Raw genomic sequence first — 27,204 nt, 5'->3', positions numbered from 1 at the left:
CTTTGGCCAAAATCGAGCGGATTTCTACAACCCAATTTAATTCCTTCTTCATTTGTTGCGTCTATAACTAGTTACATCACGACATTTGCACATATAAGGTCAAGACTTCTGATGAACATTTTTCCGAGTACGCCACAATTGTTTATCAGCAGCAGCGGTTGTTGTCCATACTGAAAATATGTCCAGACTTTGAGCCGAATACCTAAAATGTTCAATGGTTAATATTAACAAACACAAGTAGCTGAACGGGACAGAGCAGCACAGTCAACAACCTGGAGGGGGTGGGGTGTGAAGTGACTCATTTGCATTTAAAGGGCCAGCGCTCAAAACAACCTTTCTAGTGTCATTACTCAGAAATAGGGTTGAAGATGGACCTGTGGAGTTGAATTAATGAAGAATTCAGACCCAAGCATAGCATTTACAGTTTATGTAGACCACAGGGAAATGTTTTAAAAGCATAATTCCATTTGAAAAAGCTAAATATCACTCCTTTAAGTTAACAATCCCACAATGCAATGAGGCACATTTTAGTTATAGGAGCCGTCAGCTGTGATGCAAATCGTCAAGTGTCTGAAATATTGACCGTTTATTACATAAAGAAGAGGGAATGAGTGAAACTGGACACAACCAGTCCCTCAAACATTCACTTGGACACAAGGGAGAACTGATTTGATTTTGACAATCAAAGGTCAATGTCACTGCAACCTTACAGAATTAATTTTTGGACACAGCTGCTAGTAATTGAGTGAACTGACTGAAGCTATTATGATGAAAGGCTAGTGGACACATCTGACTGGACTGTTCATGTTTCAGACAGACCACTCTACTGTACTTGTAGTTAAGAAGTTACACAAACAAAACCACTAGAGGTTTCTGTCATGATGTTTACTGGCATTTAATTACATACCTGGTCTATATGATGGCATTTACTAAGCTGAAATCATTTGGTGGAATTTAACATAGCATATTAGTATATGTTTTCAATAAGTTTCACTCCTCACTTGCAAATACAGGTACTTGTCTCCAAAAAATAAAGACGGTGACGTCTGTCTTTTCTTACTTTCAGAAGTACTGTACCATTACCTAGTGTTACACTGCAAAAAATCAAAATCTTACCAAGCATATTTTTCCTCATTTCTAGTCAAAATATCTCATCACACTTTTGACTTAATTCAAGATTTTTTTTTTTGCTTAATTCAAGAAAAAAAATCTTCCAATGGAACAAGTGAAAATCATCTTGTATGATTTCTTGAAATAAGATTTTCAAGATCTGTTGTCTAAAAATAAGTTCTTATATCTCACTGAAAAGTTACTCTTTAGGTGATTGTGTCTTATTTTAAGTGTGATGAGATATTTTGAGTAGAAATGAAAAAAAAAATTCACTTGGTAAGATTTAGATTTTTTCAGTGTAATGTTCCAAGTGAAAAGAAAAAAGTCAAAATCTTATAGCAAAACACATTTTAGTCACTTTACTCAAGTGTAAATTGCACTTGCCATCTCCAGTATAAATATCTTACTACTCCTAAATGTCAAAGGTGGTAATAATACACACTTCCTTGGCTCAAGTAGAAGCACTGATTCAACTCAACTTCTTGCTGGAGTAAAAGTGAAACAGTACAGGCTCTGAAATGTACTCAAAGTAGACCTGCTCTTATTCTTTACTCTTTTGCTTCGTTTTCATTGTGCAATATTTACACATTTTTCATTTTTATGTCTTTTCTGTTATTTTCAATCTTTCACAATGTACATGATTTCAGTATTGTTTTATCTTTTTTTTTTTTTTTTATCATGTGTGAAATGCGTAAATGTATTCACCAAAGGATCATCTTTTTTATGTTATTGTTCATCCATTCAGGTTGAAATTGGTCTTGATTTTGAGAAGGTGTGCAATACAAAAATAACTCTTAATTCCCCTCAAATACATTAAAGCTAAAGCAATAAGCCTGTTTTGAAAATGTAAGCAGTAATAGTACAGATATTTGTGTGACAAAGTAAAAGGTTGTTAGAAAAATAAACACAGGAATAAAGTCAAAATACCTAAAACCTCTATCTGTCCTTTACTTGGAGCAAAGTATTTTTCCTTAGACGCATCTCACCTCTATTAAATATCAGTAAAACACAGAACTGGGTGCATAAATATCCCACTTTTGATGTGCTTATCACCTGTTTTCTGTTGACAATCATTAAAGGACACATTATTATTGACTCATGTTGTTGAAAGGCAAAATAGTTATTAGGCCCCACTGTGGTATTTTTAGAGTCAGTATCTATAAATGTCACTGACTGTAAGAAGTGTATTTAGATACCTGAACAAGCCACTGCATCTTTCATTAAACCCAAGGACATTTTTGGATCTAAAAAACTTGCTACACGGTCCTAAGGTTGGTTGTTTTTGCCATCTTTCTCATCTGGTGAACACCGTGAGGCTTTAAAGTCTCCTCCACTGAACCAGAGCACATTTGACTTTGTCTCTTGAGACTGATGCAAAGTTCATGCCCTTCTCTGCAACTCATGCAGCAAAATATACTCCTCAGTTCAATTATTGAATACTGGAGCAAGAGCAAGTTTATTTATATGCCACCTGCACAGACATGTGATTTACAGGTAGAGAAGAAGACAACAAAGATGAAAAAGATAGAGATGTATGCTTTGAGGGTGATTCATTTTGTACATGTCAAAATACTGATTAAAAAAAAATCTAAATCAAAATAGCTACCTAAGAAAGGCCACACTATAGGTTCTTCTAAACAAAAATAATGCAAACCATAAAACATTTTTCACATATCTTTTTGCATCCATGCCACGACTCATTCCTGTTTTCAGTTCCTCAGTATTTCACTTCCTGAATTGAAATGAAACTGTTTTACATTACACTTCCCTCTCTGCTTTCAGAACATATTTCAACAATTCTGTTTTGATTCTCTCCATTAGGAAGAAATCAGATCATATTAAGAGCTTGTCTTGTTTGTATGTGTTTTCATTGTACTATATGGGTTATAATGTCCTTTATTTTTGTTTGTTGGAGTTTTGTAGTGTGTCTATGACGTGGTTTTTGTCACAGTTAAGAATAATGTCAGAAGAGTAGCTGCTGTAATGCCATTTCCAAACGGAAAGAAGTTTGTGACTCTGAGTCTGCTGGACTGTACAAACTCTTTATTTTGAGAATATCTGGCAATGGTTTCAGATCATTTGAAAGTGCAAACTTTCAATCCTTCATCTTACAAGAGTTTCTTATTATTATGAAATAATGAAACTGTCCAAAAACCAAGTCCAAACTGAGATTATTTTACTAAACTTTGTCACTATTTTCATTTACTCAATCCAAACTTTGAGATTACTTAGCAAAGGTTTATCATTAATTTAACAAATTTCTTATTATTTTGCCACAGTTTGTCATTATTTTTTCGATACCAAGTACAAACATTTGAATTATTTTGCTAAAATTTTTCTTTTTGATATTCTAAGAACAAACTCCTATTTTGCAATAGTTCTTTTGAAATATAGTCCATATTTAAAAAGTTTTATCATTATTTTTGGCAAATTTCTCACTATTTTGCTTCAGTGTCTCATTACTTTGAGGTTCTATCCATTGTTATTGACTTACAAAAATTTTCCCTTCTGTTTCCTTTCTGACCAAAGTGGATTTTCTCAAAACGCTGCAAACTGGTGCATCAGAGTTGACCAGATGCAGAAGTGCAGAGTTTGACAGTCTGAATGTGCTGAAAGAGGAGGACCCCCCAGGCCACCCTTTGAATCCAGGTTTATATTTAGCTGTAGACCAGGGCCAGGATCCGCCAGTGCGTCTGGCCTGGTGCTCCACTTTGTCTTTTCATGCATGATGTGTGAAGGCAGACAATGGCAACCATCAAAGCCTGCGGTGTGATAATTAGCCCCGCAGAGGAAAACATGCTCCAAGTTATTGCGTAAGTTCTCAAGGTGACAGTTAGGGCGGGACTTCCGGTGTGCAGACCCCGCCCCCACTACCAGGAAGTCGTCGTGTTACTTTTTTTCCTCCTCCTCCTCCTACCGCTGCTTTTTCAGTCTTACGAAAAACAAGAAAAAAACTAAGCAACCGTAACTTCTTTCAACACCGTGAGGGAAGACTTGGACGCTGCGTTTGAGACTCTGTCGTGTAACTTTACTGTCATTCGAGGAAAACAGCGAAGAAAGAAATGGTCACAACAGGAGAGAGAAGAAGTGGACGCACGTTCGGGGTAAGAGCTCGTTTTAGAGGCTCGTCTTCGAGCTCCGGTCCAGATATGTAAACCTCTGACCCCTTGTGAGCACCAGCAGGGGGGGGCAGGCAGGTGAAATCTACAGTTTACAGTCGCGTTTCAGTCCGGAAAAGTGTCCTGTTTCGGCGAGGCAGCCACAGGTGATAGAAAAATCGATCAGAGGCAGAGGGTGAATCATCGGTTCTGATCTGACATATGGCAACTTCTTACCACATCCAATGAAGTCACATTACAAACCACTTATTTTGTCCTCACATGCTTCATTTGCTCTAGTAATGTGACTTCTTGTTCTGATGTCAACCCAGTAATCGTTGCTCAAATAGGTTCGCCCCTGAATCGATTAATCTATTAACAGCAAATCAGTGGGAAACAGTTCTTTAACTATTTCAGTTCAGTAAGATTTAGGACAAACATGTGTTTTCAGTGTATTCTGATCAAGTTCTATTGATTGCTTTGTTTAAGTGATTGTAAAAAAAAAAAGAGGCTTCTAAAGTTCAGAGCTTGTATTAAAAGCCATATTATTAAAGTGAAATGTACCATGCAAATGTTATTTTTTATTTTTACAAGTGTATATATTCTTATTCCTTTATTCCTTTCTTTTGTATTCCTTTTTTTTTTGTTTTTTTTTAATCTTGGAGTGTTTTTTTGTCATCTTAGATTGTTTTAATCGCAGAGTGATGGTGATAATTGAACGTGATTGCCGTTGCTATAACTCCTGTAGGATCAATAAAGTGTCTGTATCATATTGTATGATCTGAAACACCACCCATAAAGCGAACGCCTTGTCCTTCAGTTTATCACAAACATTAAAAAATCAACACACTTTCTAGTTTTCATTGGACAGAAAGGAGATGAAAAACTGCAGGAGGATCTAAAATTATCAGACATATGTAGTGGAGTAAAAAGTACAAGACTTACATTTTTATCCTTTCTGGTAAATGTCCCCTTTTAATTTTCATTATTAAATTTTTGTGATGGAAATTTTTTAGTGTTTTTATGAATTAATAAATGAGTTTACAAATGTCAGGTTCTTGCTTTATTGCCTATTAATAGTTACACTTATTGCATAATCTTTTGAACATTTCTGTGCATTGTGTTCTTGTAATTTCAGGTACAAAAGGATGTTTTATGTTGAGAATCTTCATCTTTATCCCAAGATGAGTCCCACTTTCATAATATTTCCCTCATCTTCATTGCATCCTAATAACTTTTTCAGCAAAGCAAACCAAAAAAGTGTGACTCTGTGTCTGTGATCATGCTCTTGTGATGACACACCAGCTGCCCTTCCCATATCCCATTCCTATTGTCTGTAACAAGGACACATCTCCCCATTCAGACCCTGTCCTCCCGATCCAACCTCCCTTTCAGTTTATGTGCCATGATCCGCAAGAGAAGCTCTCTGATTCTCTGTGGGACGTTCCTGTTCATCACCTGGAACGCTATACTGGTTCTGCTGCTGTGGAGCAGACCTCCCCCCAGCCAGCCAGGTGAATTGGCTGGGGACCAGGGGGAGGCAGTGGTACAGCCCACCAGCGACGTGGTGGCAGACGTGCTCCGCATGGTAGACACGTTTGAAGTCGAGCTGGAAAGACAGAAAAAAATCCTACTGCAGATCCTAAGTCAGCGTTCACTGTGGGAGCCGTCAAACAGAAACAGACCGAAGGTCGTCTCCCGCCCGCCTGTCATCCCAATCCTGGTTATTGCCTGTAACAGGGTTACTGTGAGGCGTTGCTTGGACAAACTGCTGGAGCATCGGCCTTCAGCAGAGCTCCATCCAATCATAGTGAGTCAAGACTGTGGCCACGCTGAGACAGCTGAGGTCATCCGCTCGTATGGCAGCAAAGTAACTCATCTGAAACAGCCGGACCTGTCAGACATCGCAGTCCGGCCAGAGCACAAGAAGTTTCAGGGTTACTACAAGATCTCCAGACATTACCACTGGGCCCTCAACCAAGTGTTCAAGACCCTGTCCTACTCCTCTGTGGTGGTAGTAGAGGATGACCTGGAGGTACAGTACATCACATCAGTCCTTTTTCCATTAACATGCTCCAATTAACGCTTTTACATGATTCACTGATCCATATAGAGATGAATCCTTTCAGTGTACATAGTAGGGCTAGGCAAAGGAGGAGGAGCTAAAAAGCTTTGAGATGGAAAAAAACGACTACACACAAGAGTTATATCTATTTTTTAAGGGCCAATGCGATTATAATGATTAATAATTGAGACCCATAACCAGGGGTGTTCCCTGGTGGTTAAACAGTCTAAGAGTTTTAGTAATTGCATAATTAATGAAGACAGTTAAAAAGTTAAAGCAGTCTATAACCAGATTTAGTGTCCCTTTTTCAAATAAACACATCAGTACAAATTCATTCATCTTGTGTGTCAACCACATGATAATTTTCCACCCCGGTGTCGGAGGAGAGAAGAACAGTTTAGTAAACCCTTTGACATACTGCAAGAAGGTGTCAGTGCCTCTTTTCATCTGTTACATAATATTTCCATTTGGTGAAAAAAATTCCACCAATGCCACATTTGCATTAGTTAGAAATGACATTTGACAATGCTGACCACTTCCTCAAACAAAAAACAAACAAACGTCCAATTACATTTGACTTTTGAATCCGTTTGAAAATAGTGTATGAAACATGCAAATCTTGCAGAGAACTTTTAGAATAAGTCTCACACAAAGCTGACTAACCACATAAACTACAGTTCAGTAACATTTTAACTATGGATAGTCTGTTGCCACATTGATTTGAAGATATTATTTTCTCATTTCAGTATTAATGGGCTTTCCGTCATGACATCTAACCAATCATATAGTGCTGTGACAGGGATACTGCTAAAGAATAATTCATTTATCCATATATCACAGGGTTTTTTAAGGGTTAACTCGCTTTATTATCCCCAAAGGGGAAATCCAGTCTCTGCATTTTACCCATCATAATGCACACAGTATGTTGCATTAGCACACATTATGAACAGGGAGCTGCCATTGAGGACGCTCTGGTACCAACTCCAGATCTTAATCAGTACCGTGGTCAAGGGCACTCACAGTGGAATTAACCTATATGTAACTATTTTTTCCTCCCACTGTGAAGCTGAGGTGCAGCACCAAAGTGATTTTGGGCAGCTCATAATGCAAATTAGTCTAAAATCTGGAGAGAATCTCCCGATCTAGTAGTTATAGTTGGTCCCCACTGGGTTTTCCTTGCAAGTTTTGTTTTTAAGCTTTTTTGATGTTTTGCACAAATATGATAAAAATAATGTAAAAGTAATTAAAAACATAATATATTGCTGCAAGAAGATGCCCAAACCCCACCACTCATGCGATTTTCAGTCTTCAAAAAAAAAAACCAAAAAAAAAAACCAAAAAAAAACGTAGGGAAAATACTTATATGAATATGAAAAAAGAACTTTTAACTATAACAACCATGAATCCTGCCACCTTTTGACACAGGATGCTTGTGTAAAAGAGATTTTTAATCTCAAGTTTTGTCTTTTATTCTACTTTTTAATCTAATTTATTCTTAGCCACTTATACTCTGCATTTATTTATTTATTGTTGATGTGGCATGACTGTTTTTGTGGAGTGTTGACCATATTTTGTATTTTGAATTTCCCCTTGGGGATTAATAAAGTAAATCTATCTATCTAAGTCTTTCCTGGTTAAATGCAATTTAAATAAAAATAAAAACAACATGAAAGTAAAATATTGTCTGAAATCCAGACCACATCCAAGCCCTTTGAAAAATGAATTACAAAACAATTAAGACTCATCATTTTTAAAGATGTTCTTCTCATCAGTCTATCCCTAATATAAGATACAATAAGATGAAGACTTAACAAACTGTATCGTTATAGTATCAGGATCCATTTGAACCTTTAAATACATAGCACAATCTAAGTAGTATTTTAAACTGAACATAAGGGACAACATTTTGTGGTGAAGTATGTTGCTTCAATATAAGAACACAAACTCTCTACAAAACTTAGAAAGCAGTGTGAGTAACAGTACAACCCTAGCCCTAACCCACATATTATAAAAATGGTATCTCTAAAACACTCTATAAAATGATACCAAATATACTGATATGTTTTGATACACTGCCTAATCCTGATTCACTTCCAGTCAAAAGTTTCAGAACATTGCCATATTCTTTAAAGACCAGACTGACACTTTTAACAGTTATAATTGTCTGTCTTCCTTTAATTGTCTTTTTTGCACCTTTATGATACCGATATTTTACTTCCTGCAGTGCAGTGTTGTGCAAATGAAGCTTCAGAGGCTGCAGTAACACAGTCTGTTCTATTGCTGCTTTTAGACAGTTTTTTTTTTTTTTTCTTTTCTAACTAATCATCTAAAGTCAGAACATCTGTCAGAATTGTTTGCACCAGCCATCAAGGCTTCATTTACTTTCTTTGCCACAGGAAGATGGTTAGTTTCATGGTTCATGACAAAGACCTTTTTATGACTTACCTTTGTTCCAGCTCAGGAGGTTCACTGGACCTCAAACTGCGTACATGTCAATAGAAATGGATCAATGGGAGTGTGGGCACCTGTTTAAGATCTCATCAGTTTGAACACTACATACAAATGATCAAATACTAAATGAAAGTATGCTTTCTACTGCAAAATGCTTCTTTTGTAAAGGTCACATGAGAAAAGTTCTCATTATATTAACGCTTTTCTGTTTCACTGGTGCACAAACAGACAAACACAGACAAATCGCTTCATGGATATTTTATATTGACGTTTATATTCAGTTTTTTACCCCTCGGCCAAGAGGTATTGTAATTGTTTTGTTGTCCGTCTGTCTGTCTGTCCGTCCGTCTGCCCATTTAACGTGTGTACTTTCAAATATAAATATGTTTGTAATAAGTTTTACACAAAGACAGTCTAATCTAAATTATAGGGCAGTAACTTTCAGCAGAATCTTACACTATATTTGGTTGAGGGGTATTAAAAGTGCGCAGCACGTTATGTTTATTTTTTTTGGCCGAAAGCAGCTCATGCAAAACCCACACAGCATAACTCTGACATTTCTGACATGTCTGTTGTTCTCCTCTTGAGATAATGTGCCAGTGTGGAACCTGAATGCCAGCTCTGAGTGTTATGCTAACACTATGCCAAACCAGCTAAGATGTATTCCTTTCCTTCAGTGAAGTGTTTCTGTTACATAAAGAGTGACACATCGTTCTGTGTCAGGGACAGCTAAACAAACAACTCTTCAGCATGTGAAATGTTAATATTTAAATGAGTTCTGGTTTTGTATTGACTTTCAAAGCTTCATTTACCTCCCACTGCAGAAATGTTGTTTTGTCTGGATACTCGTTCTCTGAAGCAAGATTCTTTATTTACCTTAAAATCTATTAAATATTTCTATTGTTTTACTGTTTTTGAAGTGAAACTCTAAAAGCTGATACACACAATTCCTACAGGTATCCTGCCTTTCTTACTTACAAATCCTTTGTTTGTATAAAAACAGTGTTAGAACAAACTGTGTTACTGCACCTCCCGAGCCATTATGTAGATAATAACACGCTGCAAAGTAGCAAATAACTCTCATAATGGAGACAGGCTGGTATAATACCTAAAAGTGCAGGTCTTCTCCTTAAACAACAATGGATATGTACTCAGCTTCTTTTATTAGCTCTTTTATAAACCATTATTATCTAGCATTATTTAAGGATTTCGAGAGAATGAATGAAATTCTCTAAAATGTTCTTAATCCCATTAATCCTTAACTGGTAGGATAAAGTCAGCACAGCTAAAAATTCAATTGAAAGAATGTGTTTAGTTTTTTTAAGTGGTCCAAATAAAATATGAACTTTGATCCTTTATTTTCCTGCAGTTCTTAGTTCAGGTTCATGACAGTATTTATGATCATTCAAAATAAGCATGGAAAAATGCATTTAAAGAAAAACCTACAAACTGAAATGCTTTTCTCTGACTCCAGGTGGCGCCAGACTTCTTTGAGTACTTCCGAGCCATGCACCCTCTCCTGAAATCTGACCCTAGTTTGTGGTGTGCGTCAGCCTGGAATGACAACGGCAGGGACGGATACGTAGATCCGGGAAAGGCTGACCTGCTCTACCGGACTGACTTCTTTCCCGGTCTGGGCTGGATGCTCCTCAGTGAGCTGTGGGAGGAGCTGGAGCCCAAGTGGCCTGCGTCGTTCTGGGACGACTGGATGCGTCAACCAGAGCAGCGCCGTAACCGTGCCTGTATCCGCCCAGAGATCTCACGAACTTTAACCTTTGGCCGGCAGGGTGTGAGCCTGGGTCAGTTCTATGATAAGTACCTGAAGTACATTAAACTGAACTCTGAATTTGTGCCTTTTACAAAGTTAGACCTAAGTTACTTGAAGGAGGAGACATACCGAGTGAACTTTGAGAAGGAGGTTTACAGTGCTCCTGTTGTCACATATGAAGATGTGAAACAGGGACAGCTGAAAGGACTGGGGCCTTTCCGCCTTCAGTACTCCAGTAAGGACAGTTTCAAAGTCATGGCCAAACACCTGGGGATCATGGAAGACTTAAAGTCTGGAGTCCCGAGAGCAGGATACAGAGGGGTGGTCAGTTTTATCTCCAAAGGACGGAGAATCTACCTGGCCCCTCCTCCAGGATGGACCCAGTATGATCCCACCTGGAGCTGATCCCCTTGAATTAAGCAACTTTTCTCTAAATGTGAGTTAGGGAGAGTTTTTTTTTTTTCCAGACCAAAGAGCAATGCCGTTGCAGATTAGTTTGACTGAATGAAAAGTTTTCCTGTGTTTGATAATGCAGAATGGATTGTCCTCTTCCCACTGTAGCGGTTCCTGCCAATACCACTCAGGTGTCTTTCATTATTCCAAAAATATTTCTTAACACCTAAACAGTTTGTGAGACAAACCTGCTGTAAAACATACAGAGATCTATTTTTCTATGATGCTTCTAGTGCACATGACATTCATTAATGCATTCAATGCAATTACCTAATTTGCCACTTTTTGTTTTAAATTATTTGCAGTTACTGGTAACTTTGTCTTAACTGTTTAAGTCTGGTACAAGTGTAAATGTATAATCTGTGGTATGGTTGCAGATGGTGGTGGTGACAGGTCATGATTGCAGTATAATCTATGTTTAATTTTGATTGTTTTTGTCTTCTATGGAAATCGGTTCTTCCAGGTTTTAATGTCTGATTAATTTTGTTTAAGCATTTTTCATTGTACCTGCAGGTTTATAAGCTTGCGAAGCTACAACATCTGTGTGTTTATATTTTTGGAATAAAAAAAATGCACAATATTACAGCAATTTGTCCTTAGTTTATTTTCATCAACAGACTACTGACCTGAAATGTTAGATTCCAAGAAAGGTGGTACAAATTTCAAATGGCACAAATATATGCACGTTTGTCACTCTTGATGTCAAGAGTAAGTAATGCATTTCTGATTATTATTTTTTCTTTACTCAAGGGTACCTATTTAAAATCATAACATGTCGCTGGAGAATGTAATGCAATATAGGTGGAGATTGAAAGGAAAAGGAAATTAAAGGCAAAGGTATTTATTTCCATGACAGAAATATGCATAAAAGTGGAGATTCAAAGTAGCAAAGTAGTGTTTAAGAATGCACACGTTTGAATTATTTCACTATGATGCTGATGAGTTTATTCACTGATGCATAATTTTGAGTTACTTTAAAGAAAACTGTTATTAAGAAAGTAACTGAAAATATGCTATAACTGCAATATGACGGGGTAACAAATTCAAGATTAAGATTTTATGAATGTAAAATAAGTGAGAACCATCATGACATATTGTTAACTCCTTCTGCTTTGAGGGTTGTTACTGTTTTGTTTTGTTTGTTAATATATCTTAATGCTTAAATGTTTTAGTGATGTTTTGTTTGTTAATATATCTTAATGCTTAAATGTTTTAGTGAAAGTGTTGGCTACGGTAGCCTTGCAGGGCCAAACTGTGTACCGCATCTGTCCTTATGCTAACAGCTCATCTGTTTACTTCATTTGTAACGATGATGTGAGACTGAAGGGGCTAGCTAGCTAGCCTAGCTAACTGAAGTAATGGAGAACCTGTAAGAGATGGAGCAACAGAGTGATGGAGGGTTACAGTTATGGGACTCTATTTATTTTTTTATCTCATGACATTGATTCATTCTTATCTCTGTGCTCCAAATTGATGGTCAAATTCTAACCAACTGCATTAGCCTGTTAGCACGCTAGGCTAGGCTAGTTGTGTCGTTTTTGGTAAAATAGTGCAAACCCAACACTGAAAATACTTTCTAATTCATTTTTGTCTTGAACCACAATCCCCGTCGTTAACAGGACCCGGTTTCAATTGTAAGTTGTCACCGGTGAAGAAAATTTAACCATCGCTACTTTCAGGCCCGAGATGGAACCAGAGGATTTGCGTGAGAGCCCCGCCGGCTCCGGAGAGTCAGACACGGGCGATTGGAGGGACGTAATCCCGGATGGAGATGCGGAGGTTAAGGCTGCCGAAACTAACGAAACAACAGCCGAAACTACGCTTAGAGACACCTGCGAGGAGGAAGGAGAGATTAAGAAACCACTTAGTCCTGAAGAGCATTTACATAGTCCTTATGAAGAGGAACTGGATCCTAGAATTCAGGTAGGAAAAACAACTAAATACACCTTCAAATGAGATACACACTGTGTCCAAAAGTATGTGTACAGCTTTATTGTAGCTGTTTTGTTTTTTTTTGTAGCTCTGATGTTTAGTTTTTTTCTTCTTTGGGTAACAAAGTTTCGTTTCTGGAAAGTCTGAATGTACTCAATGCCCCTAATTTAGTTCTACCAATTTATGGAGTGAAGTAGATTAGGTGAATACTATAATGGCCCTGTGGGACAATTTGCATTAAAGACAGTGGTTCAAGTAAACCTTAGTATTATTCATAAATGCTTGATGCACTGATATTGATACCTTGGCTGTGACACCATGACACCATTCTTACATAAACAGTATTTTTTTTACTGTCAATTTTCTGATTTTAGTGAAAGAACATTGTGTATTATGGCCCCAGGGTTTTCCCCAGGTTTTAGGTGTTTAGATTGCAGTGGTGGGGTTGCCCAGTCCTCTAAGAAAAGTGGATTATGATTCATTCATTCATCATATTAACATCAGGTGTCTACTGCAACACTTAAGTTTTATGTTTCTGGCATTTTCCCTGTACATCATAAAAATAAATCTATCAACCACAACCAGAAGGTATATCAACATATTATATCTGTAAAATATATAAATTATGTGTGCTGATCAGATGTACTTCTTAGGTATTGTATATTTACATCAATCAGCACGACTTTTTCTTATTTTTCATTTTGGTAGTCTCTGCCACAAAAATATTGAGGTTTTGTACATACTCTTAAATCCAACACAGATACACACAATACATTTATACACAGTGCAAAATCTATATCTTCCTTACATTCACCATGAATCATGAGGAAAGAAAAAGAGACACAGTGGTATCCCGTGTTAAACTTTTTTAAAAATCCATTAGCAGGCATTAATTCAACCGAAATGTTCAGGGTAAAGGTGTAGAAGATTATGGGTCAACAGTAATCTTTTAAGATTAGACTCTCAAACCAGAAAATCCTAAAAAAGAAGAAATAGGCAGATTCAAGAAGAAATAATAAACTGTTGTTATTTGTATTATCCAATTTCAGGAATTAGATTAATCAGGTGATCATATAAACAGCATAATCTGATATGGTTTATCAGGTAACAGTAGTTATCTGAGAAATCGGATGAACACACCGGGATTTCTCAGAAATACGGCAATGTCTTCATGCATGTATACCTGTTACTCTGATTTATTTTGTTCTTTTACATCTCCACATTAAAAAAAAAAAAGAAATTGTAGAAAACAGAAGTGATGTTGTCAGACGTGAGCGGAGCACATTAGGAATTATGAGTCTAAGATCATTATGTGCATACATACTCTGAAAGAAATCTGAGAATGGGCTGAAACATCTAAACTTGGGTTTTTCGATTATTGCATTTCTGAAGTACATGTAAATGAATCAGATCTGGTTATGTAATTGTCAGATGACTCAGTTATTAGATTTTTACAGTCATTTAAAAAGGCTCAGTGTCATATCATATTAAAGCTTTACCATTTCGTTAAAAGAATGACTGTTGATTTACCTATTTATATACAGGACCTCTATTTTGATCAAATTAGGCTTTCTTTTAGGGCAGTATATGGGACTTTTATTGCTTGAAAAAACTGTGAAAACAAGCTGAAGTCTCCTGCAGATAGCCTTGACCTCTGACCCCATCCAGTAACTTTACACAAACCTGGGTTGAAATGGAATGCTGACTGGGAACCAGGCTTTAATGCTGATGTTTGTTTGTAGCCAGGTTAAAAATCTGCAGCAACCAGGAATAAACAAACTTGGATTGCAACCACTTTATTCAACAAATTGATTCAGCATGGGAGTTTTCAAGCTGCACTTTTAAGAAAGTGTGTTTGAAGCTCAAAAATTGAAGTAAAATTGCCAAATCACAAAGATTTACTATTGATTCTCTGAATTTGCAATGGGAAAAGTATTGCTCATTTTTGCTTGCTTCACTGTTTGTGATCAGAGTATATTGTATGTAAATAATATGAAAGCATTTGAAGGAGACAGTCAGAGATGTTGAGTGAATGTAGATACCTGAATGACTGTGCCTCTACTTCCTAAGGTTGTTAACACTAATGAACAGATAATAAGATCTATTAATAAAATAAATCCTTATCCTTATGACACAGACTTTGTTACTGAATGGGAGTAAATCCCTGTAGCCAGGATACAAATGTGCTGAAAAACAACAGCCAAAAATTTGTTTTTATCTAGCTAACTGTGCTCCTCATACTTTGTTCAAATAGATGGTTTTATGAAAATATTCCTCTGTTAATTAGTGTTGGTGACACCTGATTTGATAGCACTTGAACGTATTTTGTTTTGCTTGTCCTGTTCATTTCATAATGGACTATATGCACAGCCCCACTACTTCCTGAACTTCAGGTGGGTCCTTTATTTCCTGTCTTTCACTATTGGACACACTGATCAATCCAAGTGTTTCTAATTAATCAGTGGTCACAACAAGAAGCAGTAGGCACACCTGGATTACTCAGTGTGTCCAATAGTGAAAGACAGGAAATAAAGGACCCACCTGAAGTTCAGGAAGTAGTGGGGCTGTGGATATAGTCCATTTTGTAATCTGTGTAGGCCTATATCTAGTTATTGGATCAATACTGATGATCTGGATCATACTGATAAACTGGATCATCATAGTCTTGTGAAGTGCAGTCACTTCAAGCTGTACTTTAGGGAGGATTACTCAGTCAATAAAAGGTTGATAGTCGACTCTTTTGATAAATGATTAATTTGCGCTCAGATTTTGAGCTGCTTTATTCTGTTAGTCTTGTCTTTAGAAGGTAAAACTTTCATTTTAGGGGTGAAACAAATGACAATGCCGTAGAGAAAGTTATCTTAATGCATTTTGTAAAGACAATAAACAGCCTATCAGCTGCTGATGATAATTGTTAGTTGCAGCCATAATATTTGTGCCTTATTTTTTTCATTTAATTTTTTTTCAAATAAGTACAACATCATTACATTTTAAAGCAGTGAGAAGATGAGATAAAGGACAAACATGGGCAATGATGGAAGATATAGTTAGCTTCTTTATTAAAGTAAAAGTACTAATGCAACAATATGAAATAATGTAAGCTTTTCTGCATTAAGAATCTGACTTAAAAGTATAGAAGTGTTATCAGCGAGATGCAGTTGAAATATTTTTGTTTCTTTAACAGATATGATTCTATGAGCTATCATTTAGTTATTAATATTTCATCTTCAGTGTTGCTGCAGCTATTTTATATCCAGTTTTATTTACAGATACAGTTTTGTCTACTAGATACGTCTTAGATATCATCACACGATGAAAGAGAAAAGAAGAAACAACATAGTTCTAATACACAAATCTGTTTTCAGCTGTTAAGCATGGATTTTTGATGACATTTTGGATAGTTTGAGCATTTATTAACAAATTGAAAATAAATAAAACCAAATGATTAGTTCGGTCACAGCCATTCTGAAATAGGTACACATACTTTCTTTCCATAAACTGTAGAGTTTAAACAGCTGTTTTATTTTACACTTGTTGTATTATCCGTTGTATAAAATCTGACAATGTTTTTGTTCCCCTTCTATGGCAGATCATTGTAAAATAATTCTGGATAGCATCAGAACTTACTGCAGTAAATGACCCAGATCTAATAATTGAAAGTTTTAACCTAGTAATTACGTATTATGTACTCAGCTATTCCATATTTTTTGTGCATGGTAATAAAACAATAATAATTACCTAAGTGATGTGAAATTATGAATGTTTATGTGATGCCTGTGTTTTCCAGAAATGAATTCAAAATGCTGGAACCTAGACAGCAGTCAAATGCTAGAAACTAAATGAAGTAACCAATGAATATTGAGCAGATTATTACCTTCAACCACTGAAAAAGGTGATTTTCTTTATTATTATCCCACAGGAAGAGTTGGAGCATCTCAATGAAGCCAGTGCAGAAATCAACAAACTGGAACTACAGTTGGATGTGAGTGCACGGCTACAAGATAAAATACAGCTTTTCATCTGTACATTTAGGTTTGAGATGATGGGAAATGTGTGAGAATTACTTTTCAGTTGGTCTTACCTGCTTAATACCTGACTGGTCTACCCTGATGGTTCTAGTCAATCATAATTATGTTTTAATATCTGTGAAGCATATGGTGAGAACACTTAAAATGGAAAATGTATATGGTGTTGGTAGTTTTCCACTAAGTGAATTGATTCCTCACTTCCAGCTTCCTCTGTAAAATCTTACCGGTCATCATCCCATTATAGATAAATCTAATCTAGACTTTTTCATGCTGTGTCCATTTAGGATGCCAGATCCGGGTACAGGAAGATCCTCACAGAGTCTGCCAGGAAACTGAATGCTCAGAGCTCTCAACTTGGGGGCTGTATTGAGAAAGCAAGACCATATTATGAAGCTCGCCGCCTTGCAAAGGAGGTACACACAAACAGTGCTTCTTTCTCCCTCTACACATAAAGCATAAATATCTAAAAATATTTAAAGTTAAAAATAAATGCAAAAATTAAGAGAAAAATGTATGAGACAGTAAATAAACAAACTGCTTGGAACTTAATGAATCCACTTTCAGCATGTAATATTTTTGTGGATGTTGCTACTTATGATATTTTCTCTTATTACAGCTCAGCTTTTTACTTGTAATATAAATCCCTCATTTTCCAGTACACTACTTAGAGTCTGCACCTACCACACACTGAATTATGACATTGTCAGTCATGTTTTATATCTACCACACTCCATTTAATCCCTCAGCTAATAATCTACTTTGATATCAGATTTCCACAAAGACAAAGAAACATAATTTTTGCTCAGATCAAACTGCTGTTAAAAATCGCCTCACTGAATGTTTGGAAGCTGCTGTCACCAGACAGGAATCAGGAGCAGATGAAGACAAGTCTTGCTGACTTTTCTAACATTTGGCACCAGAGTCAAGAGCCAGAACAGCTGACAGAAACACACTGCCCTCTGTTTTTTTTTTTTTTTTTTTCTAGTTTAAGGTTCTGTCTGTTTTGGACCATCAGGGATTGTAATTTGATTCCCTTTTTCGTTCCCCATTGTGCTGCAGTGTCCTGCAGTATTGTAGCACAGTATAGCATTATTACAGAAGTTGCATGTTTCTTTGTGTTGTAAGTCTTAATAGTTTTACCAGTGGTTTTAATTCTGTTTAATTTGTGGTAGAAATGCAGTGAAATACAGTGAAAACAGGATTAGTTAAAGCTCCTAACCTGTTCACCTCTGTTCTTGTCTCTTTTATTGGTTCAACATCATCACTTATTTTTCGTCATATTTGGTCATTTCTATTCATCCTTGTCTCTCCTGGGTCCCTTCAGTGCAGGTTCTTAAAGTAATAAAGCTCACTGTCGTCAAAGTAACATGTTATCCATATATTTCATATGTGCGTTAGCTTGACTGACTCCCTTTTGTTTTATGCTGTAAACTGAAAATTTAGTTACTGGTTTGTACATGAGCTGCATCTCTAAAAGGTTTTTATCAAAAATAAAATTATTTAAACTTATTAAGCTCTCATTCTGATCACGCATTAACATCCTTGAAAATAATATGACATTTATCATTCAAGCAGCAGATTTCAATTATGACTTTGCATATGCACATTTTGTTTGAGTAACAAAAAGAGACACAGTGCACTGGATTCAGAGCTTCTTGTGTTTGACATTTGACAATAGTTTTCTGGTTAATTCACCAAGGCAGGACTTCAAGGCTATATAAGGCTATCTAAGAACCACTTTCTAATAGAAAAAGGATGAAGGTAACAAGGCAAAGGAGGCGGAGGAAGAGTGTCCTGTTGCTGTAGCAGCAGATGAGTCAGGATGTGAATGTGCCACTGCCTCATCTACAAACTCAAGATGAGAGCTATTTAGCTTGTTAGTTGAGTCTAGCTCAATGATTTCCTAACAGTTTTAGTCACAAGACACATCATTTATGAAAACAAGCCATCTTATAACCTCTTATAACTTCTGTCACATCAGTGTTCATGTAAAGTTATGATTAACTTTTTAAGGTCAATAATTCATCTGTCCATTTTAAGCAACAATACAACCTCATAATGAAGGGAAGCTTTCGATTTTAAAGTCCTACCGTGGCTCTTATAAAACCGACAGTGCGCTATGATTTGCTGTATGATCAAAGGTCTGAATCCCAAAAAGTTGCCTGTGAAGGATACTGCTGTGTATGCTCGGTTATATTTTCTCCAGCCGCCCTTTTGGAGCACTTAAGGGAATTCAGACATCCTTAAAGGGGTCATATTTTGCTAAACCCACTTTTATTAGTCTTTGGTACATTTATTTGTGTATTTGGACCCTAATAGTTCATACAGTTTGAATTTGAACCCTCCAGGTGCTACAAAGCTATCTTTGTATTCATTCTGGCAAAAATCGAGTGGATTTCTTAATTTGTAACATTTTATAATTAGTTATGTCACTACATTTGCACATATAAGGTCAAGACTTCTGACAAACATTTCTCCGATTGCGCCATAATTGTTTATCAGTAGCAGTGGTTGTAGTCCATACTGAAAATATGTCCAGACTTTGAGCCGATTACCTAAAATGTTCAGTTGTTGGTTGTATTAATGAACACAAGGGGCTGAATGGGATAGAGCAGTACAGCTAACAACCTGAAGGGGGCAGGGCATGAAGTGGCTCATTTGCATTAAAGGGCCAGCGCTCAAAACGACCTTTCTGGTGTCATTGCTCAGAAATAGGGTTGAAGATGGATCTGTGGAGTTGAATTAATGAAGAATTCAGACCCAAGCATAGCATTTACAGTTTATGTAGACCACAGGGAAATGTTTTTAAATGCATAACTCCATTTAAAAAAGCAAAATATCACTCCTTTAAAGATTGTTCACCAACATCAATGTCCGGATCGCAAGTGAAGATCAAGGAGACAAAAATAAATAGAGAAATCCCAGTCCCAGCCCCACTCCAGATTACAATTGTCCGTACATGACACGCTTTACTTTTGATCCACAAATTTCAAATGTAGAGACGTAACTGTGTGGAAGATATTTTATGCATGAGGAAAGAGATTAATGTCAAACAGGAGCCGAGGCATGAAAGTGATAGCAGGGACATGGTTATTTATGTGGATTAAAATGTGGGAAGTACCCTACGTGCATAATAAGGTCAGTATCACTGCATCTGAACGTGTCTTCCTCCAGTTGCAGTAGCTGTGTTTGATTTCCTATTAAAGTATTAGAGAACTCTCTATTATTGCAGCCCTACCTGATGCTACGTGTAATGGCCTGGTTGACTTAAAGCAGTTTAAATCACACAAATCCAGTCTGACAGAAGTGATTAGAGTTGGACTTCCCAGAGCAGGGAGTCATGTCCTTGTCACATCCCACTCGAGTCAGCTGTGTAAATGGTCGTCTGCACTCTGTAGGCGCAGCAGGAGACCCAGAAGGCAGCGTTGAGCTACGAGAGAGCTGTTTCAATGCACACAGCAGCCAGGGAGATGGTCTACGTAGCAGAGCAGGGCCTGATGGCTGACGGCAAGAACACCCTGGATCCTACCTGGCAGGAGATGCTCAACCACGCTACCTCCAAGGTAACAGAGTAGGACAAGACATGAATGTTGCAAAATATTGGTGTTAAGATGACAAGAAACTGAACCAAGTGAACTTGAGATGAAGTTACTGACCTGAGGAACATGCATCTTCTGCAAGTACAAAAATGGAAAACAGAGCAACATTGAGGAAAAAAGTGATAAGCAGTTAGGTGTTCATCAGGATATGTTCAATCAATCCATGATTATCACTGCTGGAAGACTCTTTGAGTCGTATTTGAACATTTTCAAAGTACAGGAAGAGGAAATCGTATCCACTGATGACATATAAGAACCAAACTATAGTTATTCTGGAATAATGGTCATGTTTATTAGTTGTAGAAGAAACATTTTAAAAGTAATGGAATTCAACCTCAAATTTCCTTTAAATAAACAAGTAATTGTCTGGTTACACTTCTGTTTAAAGATAAACTTGCAGTTAAGAATGTAATTTACTATTTAATTATTTATTTATCATTCCTATCACAAACCCCATCACACAAACATCCATTATTACATATTCTTTCACAGGAATACTGTCTGTTTCCTCTGTCTTTGTTCAAAAATTGCTCCCTTAGTTTTCGGGCATAAAAAAAAGTCTTGATGGAGTGCTTTATTTTCTCTGTAATGTTCAGCCTCTCTTTGGCCTTAAGAGGTCAAATTGAAAGTTGTTGGTGTATGGTTTAAAAACATGTCCTTCGCATGCATTTAAAGACCCCCTCTTACATCTGAATAATTACCAAAACATGTGAGTTACTGATGTTCACGTGACAACACAATCTCAAGATTTTATGCTTATTTTGTAGTTGTTGACTTTATTTGAGGTACATTAAAAACATCTGTAGAGTTTGTTGTATTCTGGAATGGAAAGCACCCTCTGTATTACATTTACTTCAGTTTAATATTTATTTCATATATAATAAAATTTGAAAATGACCACTCAAACTGGGAATTGAACCCAGGTCTACCGCATTAGAGTCCATTGCCTTTCCTATTGAGCTAAACAGCTACAGGGCAACACAGTGGCGCAGTGCATGTTCTCCCTGTGTCTGCGTGGGTTCTCTCCGGGTACTCTGGCTTCTTCCCACCATCTAAAGACATGCACTGATACTGTACGTTAATCGCTTAATCTAAATTGCCCATAGGTGTGAATGTGAGCGTGATTGGTTGTTTGTCTCTATATGTCAGCCCTGCGATGAACTGGTGACATGTCCAGGGTGAACCCCGCCTTCAGCCATAAGTAGTTGGGATAGGCTCCAGCACCCCCCGTGACCCTAGTGAGGATAAAGAGGGTTCAGATAATGAATGAATGAAATTCTGCCATTCTATTCTAGTAAACAATGATCTGGTTTGGTTCTTTGAGGGAGTTTATTCACCTGTCAAGATTCCAGCCCCTTCAATATCTTCTGTTGATTTGTGTTTTTTATTCTGTTTGTTTGAAAAATGAGCATTTTTCATTTATTCTCAAAAGGCTTTGTCCTCAGTATGTGCTCAAACAGCTATTATTCCCCTGGATAGAAATCTACTTGAAGATGATTCTGACTCAGCAGCCTTATCTCTTCAGAGTGGTCTTTCAGTGTCCTGACCACAACAGTCCCTGTAGTGGAAAACCAATACTCAGGTACATGGACTGAACAACACAGTAGCCTCAGGTTTGTACAGACTCACAGGGGAATGAAGGGTCAGAAATGCAGCTAAGAGCCAGAACAGAAATCAATAAGATGTTCAGATCTGCTCTGAAGACACTAGGTTTACAGAGTGACTGTGCACAGTCCGGTCTGTGTCTGGATCAGGTTTCTGTTCCTTCACTGATCTCCTGTGTGCATACGACAGGTGAACGAGGCTGAAGAGGAGCGACTCCGCAGTGAGAGGGAGCACATGCGGGTCACCCACGCCTGTCAGGAGGCCGAGGCCCGCGTCCAGATGCTGCAGAAGTCCCTCAAAAGAGTCATCCTCAAGTCCAAACCATACTTTGAGCTCAAAGCCCAGTTCAACCACATACTGGAGGTAAAACAGTCCCAGACCCTGTTTATTTGAGTGAAGCCTTTTGTTATGTTTCAGGTACAGATGTCCATTGTTTGTACCAGTGACTTTAGTGTAATTTCCCATTAAAGTGTCCAGTAATGAGCATTGTTGCCGCAAGGCTTTTCTCCTTTGTGTGCTGTAATTGAAAACTGTTTCTAATCAAATATTGAATGTCATTTATAAACTAAATTCTAGTTGTTCACGGCCCACAATGCACAGAGAAAATGAAAACCCCCTGGGGGTATAATCTGTGGTAACATTTGAAAATGCATGGACAGTTAGCTTTTTTTAAATTAATTGTTATTTGGTCTACAGATATTTATGATGACTTATTTGTTGTTTAGTTGGTTGCACAAACATGAACAGGCGATGTTTTCTCCCGACATAAAAAGTCTGCTTTCTTTAAAGACACGGACAATATTTCCTCATCCTGATTAAAATCATGTTGACATCAAGAAAATAACAAAAATAGGCAGCTAACACAATCAAAATATGGATGGCTACAATTACAGGACCACTGCAAAAATTTATCTGAGTCTTACACCTTACTGCATAACACAGTCTTAACCAAAATATCTTTACGGGCTACACAATTCAATCAAGCAGTCCTATTGCCATCATTTGAGGTTATTTATTTGTTTGTCATTTTAAAATGCACACTATTTATAATTTGGAAATGTGTTTTATCTCATCTCAAGCATACAAACTTAAAGTGGAAAAAACACAATACTTCAAAATATGCAGAGACTTTATGTCTGCTTGTTTAACTCCCCCTCTGTTCAGTTTCACTGAATCCAAAGTATCACACTGGACCTCTAAATTGTGTCCTTTTGTTCTTATGTAATTTGCAAAGGCTTAGATGGCAACTGCCATTTGATTAATTGCGCAGCTCTACTGCTAGCTAGGCCCCATTTTCCTCTTGAACAGATTATCCAATGTTTTCACCACTGCTCTCAACCTGTTTGGAAATTCCTTCTGATTGAGGCGGTCTGATTGTCCATTTGAAGCAGTTTTATTCAGATTGGGCTGTTATTTCCATTGCTACTGGAATATTATGGAGCCTCATTAATGTAGCAAGTGGTTAATGGTGACACCAGAGATGAAGGAAATCCTTTAAGATTGAAATGCTGTTTGTATATAAGATGTCTCAGGTGTTTATTTAGCCCAACATGTGTGACTCACTATTACATAAACATAGGCATACCCACTGCTGCATGTTGACCAACCTCCGGTCACTTACAGTGTTCCCATTATTAAAAGAGGAATGAAGGCTCCTGGAGTTCACTGGCAGGCAGCATACTGCTGATTGGGCAGAAACCTGCTGTGTTTTATAGATTTACTTGAGGTCACTGTCTAATTTTTTTTTCTGCTGGCAGTAAATCAATGTTGAAACAGATGGTAAAAGTTTCTGTGTCCTCTGTGTCTCCAGGAGCACAAATCCAAAGTGCTGCAGCTGGAGCAGCATGTGGCCAAAGTGAAGACCCGCTACTCCATCGCCCTGCGGAACCTGGAGCAGATCAGCGAGCAGATCCACGCCCAGAGGGGGCAGGACCAAGCTGAGGGGGGGCGGCTGAGCATATGTGTAGGGCGGAGTCCCCCTGTTGGTGCGGAGTCTGACATCAGAGTTCAGGAAGAAGGCGGGGCCTGCGGTGGCGGTTCAATGATGAAGGATCGAGTGGATGCAGCCATCGATCTGGTGGAGAAATATAAGGAGAAGGAGAGCGAAAAGGAGAGGGAGCGGGCGGGATCCGATTCCCTTTCTGTATTCAGCCTGCAGACCATCGCTTCCGACCTGGAGAAATACGACTCCATCGAGCACCTCGGAGACCTCAGCGATGTGGGGAGCGTAACTGGGGATGATGGGGAGAAAGAGAAAGGTGGAGTGAAGGAAAAAAGAGACAAGCTGACTGAAACGACCGCTAAAGAGCGCCAACAGCAGTTCTACAAGGCGCATCACCGCAGCTTCAGCTTGTGAGAAGACACAACAGCTGTGCAGTTTTTAATCTAAGACTCCAAAAATAAAATTAACGTTAAACTGCAAAGAGCCAAAGTATTAACCAAGGCTGCAACTTGTAAAACTTGCATTTTCCCAACTAAATGACTAAAAATTCCGTCTAAAACTTGCAGATTAGGTACATAATGTCTATCACACTTAACTGAGCTCCAGAGTTGTGTCTTAAAGGGTTACTTTGGATTTATTGCAGTGCTTTTCCATGAAGTTCTTCTCTGTAGTCAGTTTAGTAGATGAAGTAGACAGGAGTACTGGTGTTGAAGATAAACAAAGCACTGCAGTGGACGGCAGTGGTGGCAAAACAGAATTTACCCACTTGAAAAAAAATCAATATCAGTTTAAGCGTATGTTTCTTTTAAAGCATTTTCAGCTCTTTACCTTGTCATCAAAGATCCCTTTCCCACTGGTAACTAGCTGTTATATCACACTCCTCAAAGCAGTAACTTTACTTGAGAACATAGAAGTTGCAAAATAACACAAACTTTGGCTTTAGTCCCTCTAGATCCTCTCCAACTTGGCAGCTTTGTCAAATTATATATTGTGATAAATATCAATATTGGTCATGAAGAAAAATCTTTTCATAGTTTTTAACGTTCTGCTGCTTGCATCCACAACAATACGTTGTTTAGCCTCTTTATCACCACTCTTATCCAATTCTCCAAAATAGAGTTGTACTGACCGCCATGCTCTGTAGTTAAATGCACCATCATGCAGCCACGCTTAAAAAAAATATGAACTACCCTTTTAAAGTGTCTCATGTTGTCAGACCAACAGGGCAAAAGCCAGATGTTAAAGCATTATGAAAATAGTGGAATTAGTGGTGAATTATTTAAAACAGAGCTGGTGTAAATGTATGCTGCATAGTGTATATAAGCACACATTCTCTGACTGATAACACTGATCATGTTGCGACTTAGCTGGAACACTACTGACATCCCTCCAGGACAGTGATATTTTACTGTCCTGTATATCCACTCCCTCAAAGCATGAAAGAACTAAGAAGCGAGATCAAATGGCTCCGTTTGGAAGGACATATTTAGAAAGGCATCGCTTCCTCCCTTCCTTTCTTTTGGTTTCCCAGGCTAATCGCTGATCTAATTTGGGGCGACTGATGAAAACAATCCCCTTCAGTCATGTGGAGTCAGATCGCTTTAAGGTGGAGGGGTCTCTCTTCGCCGAGTCATCAAGTAAAGGGAAAAATGACAAAAACGCTTCTCTAGGGCGCACGTCTGAATTCACATTTCATGTATTTATTTACTGTATCGTGCTGAAAAGTAGAGCTACTTTTTTCGGCACAGGAGAATGCGTTTTTTGAAAATTCCTGGAATGATGGCAAGAATGAAACACAGCATGCACTCCTACACATTTATGACATGTATTCAGGGCTATATGATAAACAAACACTGACGCAACATGGAAACTGACTCCTTTTCTTGTTTTATCTGTCAGTGCATTGTAGTTTGGTGCTGCAGAAGCCTTTCCTGAGCTGTTATTATATTGATATTGTTTACATTGGTACAAGTGGATATTTTTGTTGCTGCAAAAGCATTTTAGTTTTGTTTTTGCTTCTTTATTTTTTTATTGTAGGTTGAAGTGTGCCTTGACACAGAACACATCTAGTGACAAGTCATTTGTTGCAAACAGTTTTTTTTTGAGCCATTTATAGAACAATTCTTGCCCTTTTTATGCTTTTTAAAACTGTTAGAATGACGAGCGTAAAGACATACTATATAACTGTTTTCCTTTTCAGTGCTCTTTTTTCTTTTATAATGTACTTTGATTGTCAAAGTGTGAGAAAAAGAAAACAATGAAGTCGAGAAGACTTGTAAATGTATGTAATTATTACAAAGCTGGAAAATATCGACATGTACAGTTTCATGTGTTGCCGATTTGAATATTTAATTGTACAAATTTGCTGTACAGATGTTCTGCATCTCCACTGTTTACTGTTAATATTTAAATCCTAATTAACGCTGTTTCTCAGAAACATCTCGCACCTTCGCTGCTGTCTTAACAGTTTTGTCCTCACCCTTTTAATGACTTAAACTACTTGTGAAATTGTCAGGATGTCACAGTTTCCAGTTTATGCATCGTCATTACTATAATCAATAAAACACCTCATAATTCTTTGGCTCGTGGTTCACATTTACATCAACTTGATATTTAAAGGCTTACAAATGAAAGTGTTACGATGTGATGTACACTGATGGAAGGAATATTTAGATGCTTTATTGACGTAAAAGTGCTTATATTCAATTCAGTTTTATTTATAGAGCCCATATCACAACAAAGTCACCTCATGGCTTTACAGAAATTGTTGAACTGATAAAAAAAACCCTGTGAAAATAAACAAACAGTCAAGTAATCAGTTAGTAAACAGTCGGTGAAGCAAATGGATTCCCCGTCCTTCGACCTTTCTTCTCGGCAAGAAAAACTCCAAAAAACCCAGTGGGAAACAGAGGACCCTTGGGGAGGACCACAGTGGGAGAGATCCACTCTCATGGATGGGATATACTGAGCTTTGAGTCAAGTTTCTGCAAGTGTGCAAGTACTATCTGTTAAATGGTTCCTCAGTGTTTTACTCATGTTTTTTCATTCATTTACTGTTGGACATATTTAGAGTTGAGCTCATTTGAACTACATGAACTATGTGTGATAGTCTATAAGATCATGTTTGTGAGAACCATACGCCTCTAAAAATTT

General features: G+C 37.5%; 2 protein-coding genes across 2 annotated transcripts; both read left to right on the top strand.

Moving 5' to 3' along the window:
* The first annotated feature begins 3,987 nt into the window (after nucleotides 1-3,987).
* Nucleotides 3,988-11,534, top strand: mgat1a (alpha-1,3-mannosyl-glycoprotein 2-beta-N-acetylglucosaminyltransferase a). Its single transcript, XM_030159037.1, has 3 exons — nucleotides 3,988-4,214; nucleotides 5,347-6,243; nucleotides 10,199-11,534. Exons 2-3 carry the CDS (start codon nucleotides 5,614-5,616, stop codon nucleotides 10,895-10,897), a joined length of 1,329 nt encoding a protein of 442 aa, XP_030014897.1. The 5' UTR covers nucleotides 3,988-4,214; nucleotides 5,347-5,613; the 3' UTR covers nucleotides 10,898-11,534.
* A 1,097-nt stretch (nucleotides 11,535-12,631) lies between these two features.
* sh3bp5la (SH3-binding domain protein 5-like, a) lies at nucleotides 12,632-26,630 on the top strand. The gene is made up of 6 exons (XM_030157136.1): nucleotides 12,632-12,868; nucleotides 16,797-16,859; nucleotides 17,190-17,318; nucleotides 20,304-20,468; nucleotides 22,299-22,472; nucleotides 23,920-26,630. The coding sequence occupies exons 1-6, from the start codon at nucleotides 12,632-12,634 to the stop codon at nucleotides 24,463-24,465; spliced, it is 1,314 nt and encodes a 437-aa protein (XP_030012996.1). The 3' UTR covers nucleotides 24,466-26,630.
* Nucleotides 26,631-27,204: the final 574 nt, after the last annotated feature.

This window comes from Sphaeramia orbicularis, chromosome 16, assembly GCF_902148855.1.
Source record: "Sphaeramia orbicularis chromosome 16, fSphaOr1.1, whole genome shotgun sequence".
Taxonomy (NCBI): domain Eukaryota; kingdom Metazoa; phylum Chordata; class Actinopteri; order Kurtiformes; family Apogonidae; genus Sphaeramia; species Sphaeramia orbicularis.
The sequence above is the reverse complement of the archived record's forward strand: the minus strand, read 5'-3'. Positions and strand labels throughout refer to the sequence as shown.